General features: G+C 42.1%; 1 protein-coding gene across 27 annotated transcripts in view; it reads right to left on the reverse strand.

The window, feature by feature from the left end:
- RBFOX2 (RNA binding fox-1 homolog 2) overlaps positions 1-18,340 on the reverse strand; it is a 344,250-nt gene extending 325,910 nt beyond the window's left edge. For 5 of the 27 annotated variants that reach the window (XR_008912146.1, XM_056798848.1, XM_056798830.1 and 2 more), the window contains exon 1: positions 17,524-18,337. Coding sequence is in view for 26 of the 27 variants with exons in the window: in XM_056798848.1 (XP_056654826.1) it covers positions 17,524-17,826 (303 nt within the window). In the remaining variant the exon portion in view is untranslated. Of the gene's footprint in view, positions 1-17,523 lie in introns of all 27 variants that reach the window. The other 22 variants (XM_056798851.1, XM_056798839.1, XM_056798834.1 and 19 more) reach the window with 7 other exon arrangements.
- Positions 18,341-18,922: the final 582 nt, after the last annotated feature.

Genomic DNA, 18,922 nt, shown 5'->3' on the forward strand with positions numbered 1-18,922 from the left:
GCAAAGGGTTTCTGTCCTAAAGTAATCTTAAGAAGGGAAGAGAAGGAACCTCCCATGCCAATGGAGTTCCCATTCCAATAGACTATCAGTAAGAAATTTTCCAAGTATGAAATATCCCAATGGTGAAATTACCAACATTTATAAGTCTAAGGAAATTTGAGGTTTCCCGGAGAGGGGAGGGAAAGAATATGATTCTTGTCACCAAGGTAAAATGTTCTAAATTGACTAAATAAAGTTAAAAAAAATAAATATGAAAAATAAAATCACCCTAGATAATATAAAATAAATTTAAGAATCTATTTGCCAAGACAAACACAGGAATTATATGAACACAACTATAAAACATTTCCCACAATTAAACCTAGATCTAAACAACGGGAAAAACATTAATTGCTCATGGGTGGGACTAGCTAACATAATAAAAATGACAATCCTATCCAAACTAATTTACTTATTCAGTGCCATACCTATTAACCACCAAAAAACTTTTTTACCAAATGAGAAAAAAATTATAACAAAGTTCATTTGGAAGAACAAAAGATCAAGAGTATCAAGGAAAATAATGAAAAAAAAATTTGGAAGGATGAGGGCCTAGCAGTACCAGATCTTAAACAGTACTATAAAGTAGCACTCATCAAAACGATATGGTACTGGCTAAGAGAAAGAAGGGGGATCAGTGAAATAGACTTGGGGTAAATGACCTCAGCAAGAAAGTATATGATAAACCCAAAGATCCCAGCTTTTGGGATAAAATCTGCTATTTGACAAAAACTGCTGGGAAAATTGGAAAACAGTATGAGAGAGATTAGGTTTAGATCACCATCTCACACCCTACACCAAGATAAATTCAGAATGGGTGAATGACTTAAATATAAAGATGGAAATTATAAGTAAATTAGGTGAAAATAGAATAGTTTACCTGTCAGATCTAGGGGAAAGGAAAGATTTTAAGACTAAGCAAGAAATAGAGAATATTACAAAATATAAAAAGGAATAATTGATTACATTAAATTAAAAAGGTTTTGTACAAACAAAACCAATGCAACCAAAATTAGAAGGGAAGCAACAAATTGGGGAAAAAATCTTTACAACAAAAACCTAGTAGGTGTCTGAAAATGGCTTTGAACACCATATTAGGAATATTCCTGACTTCAGACCTGGCATCCTGTCCTCTGTGCCATATGTTTTATCCAAAAGAATAAATAAATTTTTTAAAAAAACTGAACTGGAGGAATTCCATGTGAACTGAAACAACCTCCAGGAACTGATGCACAGTGAAAGGAGCAGAACCGAGCACCTTATACACAGAGACAGATACACTGTGGTACAATCAAATATAATGGACTTCTCTACTAGCAGCAATGCAATGATTCAGGACAATTCTGAGGGACTTATGAAAAAGAACACTATCCACATCCAGAAAAAGAACTGTGGGAGTAGAAACACAAAAGAAAAACAACTGCTTGATCACATGGTTCAATGGGGATATGATTAGGGATACAGACTCTAAAGGATCATCCTAGTACAAATGTTAATAATATGGAAATAGGTCTGGATCAATGACACATGTAAAACAAAATGGAATTGCTCGTTGGCTCTGGGAGGTGGGGAAGGAGAGGAAAAAAGAACATGAATCATGTAACCATGGAAAAAGATTCTAAGTTAATTAATTAAATAAATAAACTTTTTAAAAAAGACATCATTATAGCTGAGAGCAATTACTACCCTTCCCCTAAGACTGTGGCCAATTTCCAGTAGCAAAAGTTTCCCAAAATAAAACAATATGAACAACTTCCCATGAGTCTCTGCACTGTGGTAGCTCCAAAATAGCAGGATCCCTAGTCAGTTCCGAGAGTCCTAAGCTGGCCTATTCTGGCAATACCCAATATCTGGGTATTGCATCTAGAATCTTCTCCTACCCATCATCACCCCAAAATCTGGGCTGGGTATGTTAAAAACCACTGTACTGCCCACCCTCCACATCACATTCTTTATAAGCTTTTTCCATCCATTCCCAAATTAAAAAGCACTTTCCATTACTGCAGAAGCAGTTATGAAGTAACCAAACCAATATACCCAGAAGGAGAAATAAACCATATGCTTCTTCAAAAACCACATTCCTAAAAGAAATTTTCCAATCACCTGATACAAAGATACTTTTTTCCCTTTTTTGGAGGAAAAACTTGGGAACCAACTTCAAAAAAGGGAGGAAAAATATCACCCGGGGACCTGTATTTGAGAGCTTGAATTAGCTAAGGAAATGAGGGACCAGGAATGCCCCTTATGGGAAAATTCTAAACTTCCACAGTGACTTTCTACCCTAAAGAAAAGATGATTTATCAGCATTTGGTAATTCAGGAATGTCAACTGCTTTCTGAGTGGCAGATATCAATGTCCTTGGTGCCTTAGCTTTCTAGCTGGATGTCATTTTATGTGCACCAAAAAAACTAGAAGGGAATACCAGAGAATTATTACTCTTATTCCCTCCTGAGATCCTACCTTTATTCATTTATTCATTCACCACAATGCAAGAGACACCCTATAAAAGAGACTCCTCTGGAAAAAGGCCCAAGATCATCAGTGTCAGGAAGGCAGAACAAAAGGAAACCACACTGACAAGAGTAAATAATCCAAGGAGGTCAAAGACAAAAAAGAAAGATAATATATATATGTAGATATCTAGATACAGATAGATCTCTACTCATATTATCACTTTTTGTAGTAGCAAAAAACCTGAAAATAAAATGGTTGACCAAATTATGGTGCATGAGCACAATGGAATCAGTTTCCTATTCTACATCCCCCTCTCTCTATTCATCATCATCACTCATCACTCCATTACTACTATAACCACTTATTTGGTCTCCTCTCAAGCCTCTATGCACTCTAATCCATACTTCTCCACAAAACCATCAAAGTGGGGGGCAGTTGGGTAGCTCAGTGGATTGAGAGTCAGGCCTAGAGATGGGAGGTCTTAGGTTCAAATCTGGCCTCAGACACTTCCCAGCTGTGTGACCCTGGATAAGTCACTTGACCCCCATTGCCTAGCCCTTACCACTCTTCTGCCTTGGAGCCAATACATAGTATTGATTCCAAGACAGAAGGTAAGGGTTTAAAAAAAAAAACATCAAAGTGATAATTTTCCCAGAATACAAACTGATCATATCAACTATCAACTCAATAAACTCCAGGGGCTTCCCTATTACCTTTAAATAAAATTTAAGGAAGAATAGAGAAGGGAAAGGGAAGGGAAGGCTCCTTCCCATTTGCTCTTTGCACATACTACTTCTCTCCACAGCCACACTGACTTACTTGCTGTTAGACACATTAAACCCTGTGTCCCATCTCTGGGCCTTTATACCAGCTGTCCTTCTTCCTCCTCCCTGCCCCCATGCCTGGAGTGCCCTCATCATCATCCACACTTCTTGGAATCCCTCACCTCCTTCAAGACTCAGCTGAAGGGCCACCTTCTACAGACAGTAAAAGGAAGGCCTTTCCTGATCTTCTCAACTGCTAGCAAACTCCCTCCCAAAACCACTTTGTATTCATTTGGTCTATTTTCTCAATAGGCTGTTTGTGCACACATATACACATGTATGTGTACATATTGCTTTCCTCATTAGAATAGAAGTTTCTTTAAAGGGAAAGACTGCTTCAGTTTTGTCTGTAACTTCAGTGCTTATCAGCACAGTGCCTGGCACATAATAGGCATTTAATGCTTACTGATTGACTGCTATATAAAAAGACCAATTAAACCTGGGAAGACTTGAATGAATTCTGGCAAAATGACCCAAAACTAGGACCACAGTATATACACAATGAGTACAATAATATAAACAAAAACAATACTAAAAAAAACAAATGAACTCAGAACATTTTAATCAGGTTTTAAATTCTGCAAAGTCCCTTATACACATTATCACATCTAATCTTCACAACAACCCTGTGAAGTAGGTACTATCCCCATTTTATAGACAAAAACAGGAGAGGCATCGAAATCACCAATGGGCTGGCCACCTGACTATATATATATATATACACACATACACACACACACACACACACACACACACACACACACTTTGTTATGACAATCTATAAAACAGGCAGCCAAGTAGTACAGTGGACAGAAGTGGCCTGGAGACAGAAAGAATCATCTTCATGAGTTCAAATCCAGTCTCAAACACTTACTAGCTGTGTGACCCTGGACAAGTCACTTCACCTTGTTTGCCTCAATTTCCTCATCTACAAAATGAGCTGAAGAAGGAAATGCAAATTACTTCAGTATCTTTGCCAAGAAAACCCCAAATGGGTTCACAAAGAGTAAGACATGACTGAAAAAATGACTGAATACAGATACACAACCTATGAAACAAACAAAAAAAAATCTAAAAGTCCTCAGTCATTGTAGCCTCCTTCTACTTAAGCAGTGACTATGGCAGAGCAGCAGGAAGGACTGTAGAGGATGCTAAAAATAACAGCTTTGAGGGCAGCTGGGCAGCTCAGTGGATGGAGAGCCAGGCCTAAAGATGGGAGGTCCTGGGTTCTAATCTGGCCTCAGACATTTCCCAGCTGTGTGACCCTGGGCAAGTGACTTAACCCCCATTGCCTAGCCCTTACCACTCTTCTGCCTTAGAGCCAATACACAGTACTGACTCTAAGATGAAAGGTAAGGGTTTAAAATTTTAAAAAATTTAAATTAAAAAAAAAAAGTGACAGCTTTTTGACTCAACAAACATTAATTTGACTTTGGACATTCAAAATGTAGGATCTTTGACCAAAGACAACAAAGGGACATACAGCTCGAGAAGCCAAATCATGTCAAACATGCCATTCATGCTCTCAAAGACAGTGGAAGGACAAAGGAAGTTGCAGGAAAATGGAAAGATGGCTCATTCACAGGTACTCCCTGGAGGGATAGCAGCTACAAGAGATATTATTTCCTGTAGACTTCACATCCTCCAATAAGAAGTCTTTGCAACAAGACCTAATGAAAAGAAGTGCAGTTTATAGACCAAAATAGATCCCCAATGACCAAGTAGTCAAAAGATATAAGAAGATCGTATTACTAAGACCTTTGGAATTAAACTAATACATGCCCACTTTTCGTCTCTCACATCTCTTATTGAAATAAAGAAAATGTGCTAATTATTGTTCTTGGGAATCAAGATTTGTAGAGTTAATGGTATTGAGGGCTTTACTTTTTAGGCTTGTTTTTTTTTTTTAATTTGCTGAGTCAGTCAACAAACTGTTCAGTGGACAGTGGAAAGGAGTCTATCTAGTAAGTCAGATTGTTAAATGTTAAAGCCACCTGGCTATCTGTTTTATAGATTACCATGAAAAACCAAAAATGATTTTTTTTAAAGAAAAGTATGAAAATGTGGATAGCAAGGAGCCTGGCAGGAAGTGGGTAAGGGGCTGGGAAGGGAGGTACCCAAATGCTACAGTGTCTGCCTTGAAAACTAAAATTCACATGCCCAAAGGATTTTAAAAGAATGCATGTCCTTTGGTCCAGCAATACCACTACTGGATTTATATCCCAAAGAGATTTTTTTAAATGGGCAAGGACCTGTTTATACAAAAATATTTATAGTTGCGCTGTTTGTGGTAGCAAAAAATTGGAAAATGGGGGGTGTCCCTCAACTGGAGAATGGCTGAACAAATTGTGGTATATGATGGTGATGGAATATTACTGTGCTATAAGGCATGATGAACTGCTTGTTTTCTATAAGAACTGGGAAGATCTACATGAACTAATATACAGTGAAATAGGCAGAACCAGGAGAACACTGTACACAGAAACTGTAACATTGTAGGCTGATCAAAGATAATTGACTTTGCTACTAATAGCAATGCAATGATCCAGGACAATTCTGTGGGACTTATGAGGGACTTATGAGAAAGAACACTATCCACATTCCGAGGAAGAACTGTGGGAGTAGAAACAGGGAAGAAAATGTGATTTATCACTTGTTTATATGGGTTTGGGATTTGGGATTTTGGTTTTATTTTTAAAGGATTACTCTTTTACAAAAATGAATAATATGTAAATGGGTTCAAGTGAGAATATACACACACATTTATGTTTAGCCCCATGGCTTAGTCTGTCAACTGGGGGGGGGGGGGGAGGATGAGAGAAGGGAGAAAACATGAATCTTGTAGCCATGGGGGAAAAATTTTTGTTTTAAACAAATGAATGAATGAATGAATGAATGAATGAATGAATGAATGAATGAATGAATAAAACAGATTCGACCAATCAAGTTTCCTTACTTTTTCAAACATGAAAAGAAATCTAAAGGAAGATGATCGTAACATTGTATAATGGCTACCAGTTTTATATTTTTCAATTGAGAGAGGCAATTATCATAAGAATCATCAGGTGGAGGTTTTGGCTTAGTGGAGAGAGAGCAAGGCCTAAAGATAGTAAATCCTGGATTCAAATCTGGCCTTAGATACTTCCTAGCTGTGTGACCCTAGGCAAAACACTAACCTCCCTGGCCTAGCCCTTACCACTCTTCTGCCTTGGAACTGATACTTAGTATCAATTCCAAGACTAGAAAGTAAGGACTTAAAAAAAAAAAGAATTATCAGGAAAAGGTTAAAGCTATAGTTTAGCAAAGTGGTTCTCATCCAAAGTACAAGGATTATCTCAGGATAGCCACACACCAGAATCACTTCAGGAGCATGTGTCAACACAGGACTGAAACCAAGGGTTTCTAATCGCCTCTCCAGTATTTTCTTCATTCTTTAACCAAAAGGTCACAGAGAAGGCTTTTTACATATGTATGTTGTGAATATACAATTAGAAGAGAATTCCAAATAGATGATTCCAGGTATTAGCCTTCATTAAAGTCAGCTTCCCCTATGGGTTCTATTCTCCTTGCCATTGCTGCTTCTCCATCAAGCTAACATGTGAAGACCTAGCTGAACTACAGAGCTGACATTTATCTGAATGTAAAGAAAGCTGGCCTAGGCCTCTAGGTTGTAGTACCTACAGAAGCATTCCACTCATCATTCTCCATAGAGTAAAAAAGGATTTTGCTGGTAATTCTCCAACTTAATATCACAAGCATATTAATGATTTCCAGAACTCACAAAGGCACAAGTGAAGTTTGTTTCAATATTGTTTTACTCAGTTTATAAGCATAATTGTCTTTATTCAGGTGTAAACATGGGCCCAGAAGAAGAGGCATAAAAGATGGCATAGTAACTAGAGTATAAAGAAACAGATGGGATGAGGAATTCAGGATGTATTAATGGTTACAGTAGCCCCTAGAAGCATTGAGTTTCTTATTCTTCTCTCCCTTAGGCTCCATACTAGCAGGCAGCTTACTTGGCTACGGTTTCATTATCTAATCCATCTCTGATCAGTTTGGATAATCCCTTTTGAATGGTGCTGATCCTGTTAGGAGGGTTGTGCAAAGCTGCTTGGACCAGGATTGGTTGGGACAAATCCTATCAAGTCTGTCATATGAACCTGGGACATATTTCAATAATTTTGGGTTGATAAAGTGGATTGGTAAATTAGTTGCAAGAGCAAGGCCTGATATTTGCCATTCATCAAATCACTTCATTATCTCATGTAGAAAGCTTCAGCTTTGTTAAGGAATCCTGAGAGAAAAGAAATCTGCTTCTAAGTTTTGTATCTGGGTGGGTACTGATCCTAAATTCTTGGATTCTTCAGCTCTTACATTTTTTTGATTACTTATGCTCGTAAGTGTGATGGAAGGGAAAGTATGTTGATGTTGAAGTTAGAAGAACTCAGCTTGAACCTGTGTCCAACACTTTACAGCTTGTGTGATCTTGAGCAAGTCTCTTAGATTCAGTCCCTCACTTTTCCCATCTCTAAAATGGTAATAATATTTCAACTATCTACTTCATGCTATCAAAGTTCATTTAAACTTTAAAGAACTATATAAGTTTCAATTATTATTATTTTTCCCATTAGTTACTTAATAGATTTTTAACAATCAAGTTATTCATAGAATCATAGAGATGAGAGAGACCTTGGATGTCATCTGACAGAAAATCTAAAGTTAAAGGACTTGAATAAGATCAGTCAGCTCATAAGTGGTAGAACTGGAATTCAAACTTGGGTCTTTTGACTTGAAGGCTCTTTTAACATCCCTATGATACTTAATATTATTCATTTCTTGACTTATGACCTGAATCCTTTCTTCCTGCAGAACCCCATCTTCTCTTCCCCCTTCCATTTTCCCAGCCCAAAGGGTGATGAGGTTTTCACATATTTCTATTGATTATATGTTGGTCTATCTTGGGACTTCTTTGCCTGGAATCTCCATGAGGATCTACCAGATATACTTAGTAGCCTGTCATGCAAACTTTAATACTCATTGTCCAAATTACCTATATAGAGCCAGGTTCATTGATCAAGTGAAAATGGCTAGAAATGAGCAGTGTTAACCACAAAAGTCTGTTTTGTTTGCTGGTATTTGGGAGGGGAGGAGAAAGTGAGTTGGTAAAGCCTAGTCACCTCTACTTTCTTCTGTTCCTCGTAAGGTAGGATACTTATTCTTTTCAAGGAAAAAAAATCAGGAAGCTATGATAATTTCCAAACTTGAGGTATAAAATCCCAACAGATTCCTGATTGGAGAACTGAGTCAGATGTTAACTTAGTTGTACTCTGGATACAGAAGCTGCTACAGTGACATCAGATTTCTGAAGGCTCTGCCACTGTCCTGTGCTTGGTTCATAAGAGTCAAGAGGGATGGAGCTAGATTCCTATATAGTCTCACAAGAGTTCTTTATCAATTTTCTGCTATTCTTCAGATTTTCCTCAGGGAAGCTTGATCTTTAGGTCTGTTTTACAGGTTCACATGCAGACTATAATGCAAGAGGCCCTATTCTAAGATTGTATCAGATCTTCATTGATGTAAAAGATAAAGATGAAGAAAAGCTCTCTGCAAATAGAAATTGAGGTGGAGAATAAGGGTAAAAATCTGCTCAGTTAGTTGCTATCATAAGCACTGCCATACTCCCCTTACCCTTAAGAAAGCTGATTAGAAGAAACAGCACAATTTGTACTGTTCCCAATTAGTTAAGGCTAGTCAAAGCACTACAGGACAGGGCACCTGAACTTAGATCTTTGTGCTCCCAGATTAACTGTCTAGAATTCAAAAAGCACTCATACTAAGTGAAATTAATTCAAAACCTACTTTAGCCCTTAGCTAGACTTTCTCAGTTCTACATTCACTATATTTCTTATGAAGCTTGGTATCACTTCTACTTCAGTGCCTCATTTTCTCCATTTACAAAACTGTGTTATTCCTCAATGAATCAAAGGATCATAATGTTTAGCAAGATGTCATTCATAATGTTATTAAAAAAAACATGAAAATATACTGTGTTTTAAGCCCACCCACCAAGGATAACATACAGCCAAAGGCTCTACCCATTCAAACCCAGAAAGAAGGAAAGATCTCCCACAAAAAAAGGAAATGGAATAACTCCCCCTAGAGAGAAAAAAAAAAACACCTCCCTTTCTCCCTCCTTTGCCTGGGCAGAGGCATAGGAGCAAAAGAGACCTGAAGTGTTACTTGGTCTTGCTGAAATGCTTTCTTCCCCTTTCTTCTTCTTCTTCCCTGTTTCCAGGGATGGCTAACTAGGGCAGGGATGCTGATCTAAAGCAGAAAAACATTCATCTGTTAAAGAAATACTGAGCAACATAATACAGCCTAGAATCACTCCTCTCCATCATAGCAGAAAAGTTTTCCCTAAAAGCTCTAACAACATTGGGGTATTTGGCTTTCTTCAATAAATAAGTTCACTAAACCTTTTCATAAATCAAATTTTATATTTCCCTGGGAAGATTTTTTGTTTTGTTTAAATTGCCTATATCAAGCTAAGAACTCTTTTAAAACTTCTCTAAAGAGGTTCCTAATTTACCTGGTTTGCATTCAGTTCAACAAATACTTCTTAAGGACCTACTGGGTAAGAGACTCCATTCTGGACACTAAGAATACAAAATTGGGGGTTGGGAGGAGAGGCATCCCACAGGTCATTGTGCTTAAGGAAGGGATTTATGATTATAATATAAATCAAATTTGAAGTGAATTACATACCTAAAAATGCTTTTTGAGTACATTTTCCCCTTTAAAGAGTGATTCAATTTCTCCCAAAATTTTCAATTATTCAAGATGTGTTTTCCTTTCTTATACTCCATAATTCTACTGTAGAAAATATCATATGACACCCCCATGATTGCTCTTATTCCCTCTTCCATCCATTCCTCTTTCGGAGGCTTTCCTATATTAGCTATTGGATTTGCTATGATCTTAATCTGGCCCTCCTCTAGGGAGACTCTGATCCCTGATCCCTAAGATTACAACATAAACAATATTGATTTTCTCAACTCTCCTGAATTACATTATAGAAACATTTACTCCAAAGGGTCAGTAAATCTGACTTTCCTAGATACCCCACCTGCCCTGTCCAAAAACCCAATACCACATTTTTGGAAACTACAGCTCTGAATTCTATGACTCTACTCAATGCTTTAGAAAAATAACTATTACTATTGTTTTTTAGTTTCCTCAATCTGTGAAGTGGTACTTGGAAATAGCCCTGGATTTGGAGTCAGAAAACCCAAGTTTAAATCTAACTGTCCTACCTACTATTTGTAAGACCTTTAGTCAATCACAACCCCCTAACTAATCTCCCCCTCCCTCATCCCCTTCACACACCCTAGATCTTCATTTCCTCCTTTGCAAAATGAGGTGATGCCCCCTTAGGTTCCTTCAAGCTCTAAACCCTATGATTATTATCATTCTGAAGGGAGGGAAATTTCATCAAGGTGCCTTCATCTCTCAGGATTTCTCCATAGATCTCAATGGGACTTTATGTCCTGCACTGTGATACCAAAGACCATCTTATTACTAGTCCTTAGGAAAAAGAACTCCAGAAAGTATGCAGGAACCAAAAAAATAAAAAATAAAAAATTCCAAGTGGACTGGATAAGAAACAAATGCAAGGGAAAATCACCTGACAGATTTCAGGGAAGATAAACTGAACAGGTTACAAGCAACAGTATCTTATACTCCTTGGAAAGGAGAATAGTTCAAGTTCTCCACAGAGACCTGGGTTCACGTTCTTTCGGGCAAGTCACTACAATCCTGTGAACCCCAGCTTCCACTTCAGTATAATAGTGATTAAAATATCTGAAATACTTCCCCTACAGGGCAAATGTAACCTTCAAATGAATTAATGTATTTAAAGAGCTCTGTAAACCTTAAGGCAAAAAACTGCTTGATCACATGGGTTAATGGGGATATGATTGGGAATATAGACTCTAAATGATCACCCTTGTGCAAATATCAATAATATGGAAATAGGTCTTGATCAATGGCACATGTAAAACCCAGTGGAACTGCTCATTGGCTACAGGAGGGGGATGGAAGGAGGGGAGGGAAAGAACATGAACCATGTAACCAGGGGAAAATATTCTAAATCAGTTAATTAAATAAAATGTTTTTTTTTTAAAAAGCATATTTGAGATTAAAAAAAAAAACCTTTAAGGCATAATATAAATGTCAACTTTTATAACATAAAAACCAGAGAGGCATAATCAATAAAGCATGGTCACTAAAGCCGGGAAGACCTAAGTTCAGGTGTTGCCTCAAGTGTACACTGGCTGTGTTATCCTAGACAAATTACTTAGCCTCTCAAGGCCCTAGGAAACTCTCTCAGAGGACTGATTAAAGAAAAGGTACCTCTCTAAACTTGGTGAGATTAGGTCCTCAAACAATATTTTCTTCTCATTCTCTGTCCCCAGGCTTCCTCCAAATCCAAACTAAAATCGCACCTTCGACAACCCCCTTTACACTAGTACCTTCCCTCAGCTGATTATCTCCTTTTGGTTCTGTCCATGGTTTACTTCCACATAGTTGTTTGCCTACTGTCTCCCTATCAAACTGGGAGCTCCTTGGGGACAAGAGCTGCCTTTTTGCCTGTCTCTGTATCCCCAGCACAGTTGTCCCTGGATATATCATGGTTCACGTATTGTAGCTCCACTGTATGGTGAGTTTTTAAAAAATATACATCTAATTCTGTATCGCAGAGTTTTTGCTATAGCATGGGATTTTGCAGCTGCATACTGTACTGTACACAATGGAAATGCAGTATGCCACTACCATGTGTGCAAGATTGCCAACATGAGATTATACATGTACACTATGGACTGCTGGAATGAAAGGTGATCAGCCACAGCACTGTGTTCTGTAACATGGGCACTGATTGGTTCAGTGTTTATAAGAGTGTGAGAAAGGTTAATAAGAGTGTGGAAAAGGTTTATAGGAGAGTGGGAAGGGTTTGTAAAGCCTAAAATATATATTAAAAATAAATAAATATAATGCTACTACTTCAAAGATTTTCATCTATTGTGGGGGGTCTCTGAAATGTAACTCCCCGATAGATGAGGGATCACTGTACTTAAGCCAGTGCCTGACACACAGTGGGCATAATAATAAATGCCTGGTAGTCACCAGAATACCTGCACTGATAAAAATGAGTTTCCTCTCCCAGGAGTTACCTATATAAATGAAACCCTAGGACCAATCTCTAATATGTAAAAATAGTATTACATAAGCAGGTAGGTAGGGAAGTGAATACTCAGACTGGTGTCAGAAAGGCCCGTCTTAAAGTTCTGTCTCAGACTCTTCCTAGCTATGTGATCCTGTTCAAGTCACTTCACCTGTGTCAGCCTCAATTTCTTCATGTGTCAAATAAGGAGATTGGACTGGAGGACCTCCAAGGTCCCTTCCAATTCTGATTCTCTGGTTCTATATACCCACATAACAAGAAGTCTAGAAAAGAACCTCTGAGATAAATGCCCTATTCCCCAACATAGATACACTCATGCTCTTAGAGCAGCTTTGTTGAACTTTTAACAAGTTTGAGTACCCAGAGGGCAAATTCAAACTGTCTGTGAGCTTCCCCATAACCAGAGAGAGGTAAGGGAGAAAAGGTTGGCTTTGGGTGGCTGGACAGAGGGGTGGGACATGCCAAAAATGTCCTCAGGTGCTGGGAAGAAGGGGAATGGAGTAGCTCCCCCAGTGCTGGTTCTGTACATGCTGGTTCTGTACATGTGGCACAGCTTCACCAGACTTAGGGTCTAGAGCAGAGACAGCAAACCTTTCAGAAACCACCCTGTGCCATGCCCCATCCCTCCAGAGACCAACCCCCCTTATCCCAGTCAGGGGAGGGAGAAAAGGAGGGGAGTGGCCTGAACTCTCCACTTGGGGGAGGGAGTAAGGCTTCCATTGGGCTACTGGACAGAGGAGAGGAAGAAAGGAAGAAGGGAGCAGCTCTGTTGAGTCCTTTTCCCTGTCTAGTAACTAACTCTGGTGGGGGATGGGTGCCCACAGAAAGGTCTCTCTGCATGCTCTAGGTTCACCAGCATGGCTCTAGAGTAGGGGTCCCCAAACTGTGGCCCCCTGAGGCCATTTATCCGGCCCCCACCACACTTCCACAAGGGGCACCTCTTTCATTGGTGGTCAGAGGAGTACTGTATGTGGCAATACCACAAAGGGAGGTGTCGCTCACATACAGTACTATTTCTGGTGACAAAATCCTTTGTGTGGAGCCTTGTTCTGAGAGTAACTGAATGAGAACGAGGCGCCTGCAAAGGATTATGTGGCTGCACCATGGAAGATGTCAGCATGGTGAGCTGTGATCTGGGGGAGGGGATTCCACACTGTGTGTACTGCTGCCCAGTATAGTGGTGGCAGTGATGGGCCTGTGCAAGGTGTGACAGGCCCATCACAGCCAGCACTGCAATCTCCGCTATCCCAGACAGCCGTATACAGATTTGTTCATAGTTTTTTTATAGTCCAGCCCTCCAATGGTCTGAGGGATAGTGAACTGTGTAAAAAGTTTAGGGACCCCTGCTCTAGAGGTATCCAGAGCCAGGCCTGCAGACCATTCCCCAGTAGTACCAGAACTGGATTAAAATATAACTGGGGAGGGAAGGGGGGAGGGGGGAGCTAGGTGGCTAAGTGAATAGAATGCCAGTCCTGGAGTCAAGAAGATCTGGATTCAAAACTGACCTTATGGTACTTCCTAGCTATGTGACCCTGGGCAAGTCACTTAACCCCATTTGTCTAATGCTTATCAATCGTCTGCCTTAGATTCAATATTAGTATCAATTAGTATCAAAATTAGTATCAATTCTAACACAGAAGTTAAGTGTTCAAGAACAGAAGTTAATTGGCACACCAAGGCCTTAGAAAGAATAGTGACAGTAGAATCTGAAACCAACGCCCCTAATTCTAAACTTAGTGTGTTCATTCCATCCTTGTCCCTGCAACTTCCCATCTATGTGAAAATGCAATAAACTATAATAAATACATATGTGTATAAATATAAATGTACATATATATATAAAACACACTGCAATTATCATCATAAGAATGAAAAGTAAGAACCTAGAAGAGCCACAGGGGTTTAAGTATAATTGTTGAGCTATTTCTCCTTTGACAATAGTTCAAATTCTCCTTCTCCATAAAACTTTACCTAACTACCTGAGGCTCAAGAGACCTATCTACCCCTCCACTAAATTTCAGTGATTCTCTCTTTCTACCATTCAGTATAGACAGATCCCCTAGGAGCTTCTATTACAAAGAGAAACCTCTTTGTATTCTATCCAGCACCTAGCACAGAGCATTACCCTGGCAAACTCTCAATTACTGACATGCCTTTGGGCTACAATAACTAGAGCACTTAGAAACTGGAAAATAAGTAAATAAGCATCATCTTAAAATGCAGGAGAAAAACACTCTAAGACTTAGATTTGGTATGCAAACTGCTTCTCCTACAACCCTCCACTCAGGGTCTTTGACAACTTTTATGATCTTCAGCCAGTTTGTTGAGAGAGAAGATTCCATGAGGTTGAGGAGGAAAAAAAATTTTTTTTCAAATGACCAAAGGAAATGGGTCCTACTGAAACTAACAGACTAGCTCCAGATCAAAGTTATAAGCTGTCAATATCCAGCTTTCACACTGACAATGGGACTCCTCTGACAATGGGACTGAAATCCTGCTGCATTCTTTCAAGTTTATTTCCAGTCTCCCTCTAGTATTTCTTCCTTCTAAAGTTCAGTCAGAGCAAAACAGGCAGACCAAAAGAATTCAATAAGAAGAATGCCTTCTATCTGGAACTCCTGGGACCCCATACAGCACTGTAAGGAGACAAGTGGGTCAACCACCTTAAATCAACATTAACAGGACAGACTACCTTCTATAGAAAATGTTGTTAGGGGGCAGCTGGGTGGCTCAGTGGATTAAGGAGCATGTCTAGGGACGGAGGTCCTAGGTTCAAATCTGGCCTCAGACACATCCTAGCTATGTGACTCTGGGCAAGTCAATTAGTTCCATTGCCTAGTCCTTACCACTCCTCTGTCTTGGAATCAATACATAGTATTGATTCTAAGACGGAAGGTAAGACTTTAAAAAAAAGAAGATATAGCTAGTTGAAAGGGACCTTAGAAAACAACTAGTTCAAGCCCTTCATTTTACAGAAGAAACTGAAGCTCAAAAGTTAATTTTTCTCTCTAAAGGAGAGTAAAGAATGCTGCAGAAAAATGCCATGCAAGGGCACTGCCATTTCTGTAGCCCAGGAAGCCTGTAAGGGCTCTGAAAACTAGGAAGCAAAGAAGAAAAAATGTTTAAAGTTTGCCCGACCGTCTAAGGAATACTGACCAGTTTGAACAACTTCTGGCTGCATGACTGGAGAACACATAGTGTGCAGCATCCCTTCACCTCTCACAGTAGATGAAGCATTTCCAGTCTGAAACTCTATCCCCCTCTCCAACCACAAAATTCTCTGATTCTGGCTCTTGACCTCAGACCATGACCTCCTAGAAGCCATAGACCTAGCACCACATTTCCCATTTTTTCCACACCTAATTTCTCTAATCAAAAATCCTCAGGTTCAGAAAACTTCCTTTCAGGATTGAGGCCAAGAAAGTGGGGAAAGGAGTTTCTGCCTGGCTGCATATCCAAGTGGAATGGATACAAGAAGCATGGCACAATGGGGATGCTTCTTGGCACTCACTTCAGTCTCAGCAGATATGCTACACCAAGTTAAAAAGACTCAGTGAGTTGTGACCACATTACTACTCTGCTGTTGCTGAAGCCACCACTGTTACTAAAAAGTCCCACAACTGATTTAACCCACAACCTAAGCCACATCCCCTTTCTACTCTCTAGGAGTTGCTTCTCCATCCCCTTCTCTGGGCTAATTTTCCAGATTCCCCCTCCTCCAATGTAGATCCTCCAGTCCAGGGTAACCAGGCCTTTACAGACACAACAAATCTTCCTCCTCCCCCCCTCTCCCTCCTGCTTTTAGTTCATCTGCCCACTCAAACAAATCCAAACTTACTCCCATTGCTCTCTCCTCGAGAGCAAAGGAGATGAGAAAAGGGGCCCCCCCACTGGCCTCATTCTCCCCTGTCTTTCATCCTTTAGTATCTCCATGATCCCGAAGCTACCATACAAAAAATATATACATTCAGTTCTCTAGAGCCAGCCTTCAATACCTCCAACTCCTTAGACCAGATGTCCTGAAACATCATGAAAATATTCATTTCTAAAACATTTCTCCTCCCTTTCCAATACTGGAAGTGCTAAAATTAAGTGCTTTTCATCCACTCACTTTCAAAGCTAGCAGTCCCCCAACTCCAAATTGGGAACTCCCTTCCAGATTACCATCATTAAGTTACCCCTCCCCCCCAAATGGGTGCCTTCAAGAAAGTAGTCTCGAAAATTTGAGCACTCTCCAAAATATTTTTTCAAAAATGAGACACCAGAATCAAACATCCCCCCTTCAAAAAATAGCTCTTCCCTCTAAAAACTTTGGTGTCCCAGCTCCAAAACCAGATGTGCCTTTCACCACATAAGTTGGCACCATAACTCCCCCAAAACAAGTGCCCCCCAAATCCATCACTGCCCTCCCTCAAGCTCCAAAATCTCAGTGTTCCATCTCCAACAAGGTATTCCCCACCTGTCCCAAAACCAGATATTCCTTTCTCTAAAAAGTTCTCTAACTGGTCCTTCAAATGAATGTCCCTCAAAGTTAACATCAACTAACACCAAACTAGCCTTCCCTACATAATTTAGGAGCCCCAACTTCTACGACCCTAAAGTAACCTGTCCCCAAACAAAGCCGGTGTCCCCTAAATAAATGTCTTCCTGCCCTTGCCCAACTAGCCCTCCCTCCAAAATCCAAAGATTCCATTTTTCACACCAGGTGTCCCTCTCGGAGTGCTGCACCTCCTAAGCTAGCACCCCTTCCTCCACAGCTTGCTTGCCATATAGATCTGTGGGTGACCACCTTCCAAACGAAGTATCCCCCCCAAAGAGGCCGCTCTTTCCAGATGAGCGACTCCAAAGGTAGCAGTCTCTTCCCCAAAGAACGCACCCCTTACTTCCCCTCACACTGCACTCCTGCTGGCCCCGCCCCTCGGAACGCGCCCCGCCCCGCCCCGCCCCGCCCCGCTCACCTACCTGCAAGGCACCGCCTCCGGCTCCGGCTCCGGCTCCCGCCCCGACCGCTGCCGCCCCCTCGTTGGGCCGCGCCTGGGCCGGTGCCCCCGCGCCCTCCGCGCCCTCATCTGTGCGCAGCCGCTTGCCCGGGCCCGGGTCGGCAGGGCCAGGGCCCGCGGGCAGTGGGGGCGGCGGCGGCGGCGGCGGTGGCGGCGGCTCCAGCTCGGACTCCCGCTTGATGCCCCGCGAGGGGCCGGACTGCGCGGGGGGCTGCGGGGGCGGCGGCTGCGGCGGCCGCGGCTGAGCCTGGGCCCCTTCCGCCATCCGCCCGCCCGCCAGCCCCGCCTCGCCTCCTCCGCCGCTCCGGGCCACGCGCGACAGGCCGCCGCCTCTCGCGCCCTCACACACGCCTCTCCGCACCGCACCCCGCCACCGGCCGCGCGACTGTCGCGACTCACGGGCTCCCGGCGGCCCCGCCCCCCGCGCGCGCGCGCGCGCGAGCGAGCGACTCCCCGAGGAGGCAGCACACACACACACACACACACACACACACACACACTCACGCACAAGCCGGCGGGGACGCGTGCGCGTGCGCGGTGGGCTGGCCCCTGGCCTCCCCTAGCCGGGCTCCCGGTAGCCTCGCTCTCAGCCTTAGCCTCGCTCTCACTATGGCCCTCGATGTCTCGCGGCTCACGTCGGAGAGCGCGCGCGCCCCGGCTCTCCCGCGCTCCCGGTGTCTCGTCTGTCTCTCAGTCTCTCGCTTACACACACTCACGCAAACCCTCGCACCCGAAGAGCCAGACACAGACACACCTCTCGAGGGCTCCCGACCCAAGGAAAGGAGTGGGGCGGGCCCGGGATCCCGAAGGGGGGAGGGGGCGGGGAAAGGCTATTTATTTGGGGGAGGGGCTAGGTAGCAGGAGAGAGCTGACTGGCCGCTGGGGAGAGGCGGGGCCGAGGGGAGGGGGCGAGACCCAAGCCCTTCGGCAATCTCCGTTTTTTCTAGCCAGTAGGGCCCGAGCCGGAGCCAACCAGGCTGTGAGGAAGGGATCGGCGAAATTCGGGAATCTCCGGGAGGCAGGGGGACGGATCCCGAGGAAAGGAGGCGGGGTCCACTGGCCTGCCGGACCCTGGATCCCAATAAAGAATGGAGGGGGTGTGGCCTGTTCTCCAGGAGAGGGGTCACTGCTCCTAAAGCCACTCTTCAGAGAAGGCACTTGTGGGGCGGAGCTATCAAGCAAGGGGCTGAGGCCTGAGAGCACTCCTATCTCTCTCAGGTTAGAGCTCCTATCACCGGGCTGCAAATTTAAAAGATTAAGTAGCTGAGATCCATTGAGACTGAGACTTCCGCAAGGTCAGGCTTACTACCTAACAAACCTCAGAGTGGGGATTTGAATCTCCTGTTTGTCCTGCCTGTATC

Source organism: Monodelphis domestica, chromosome 5 (assembly GCF_027887165.1).
Source record: "Monodelphis domestica isolate mMonDom1 chromosome 5, mMonDom1.pri, whole genome shotgun sequence".
Classification (NCBI taxonomy): Eukaryota; Metazoa; Chordata; class Mammalia; order Didelphimorphia; family Didelphidae; genus Monodelphis; species Monodelphis domestica.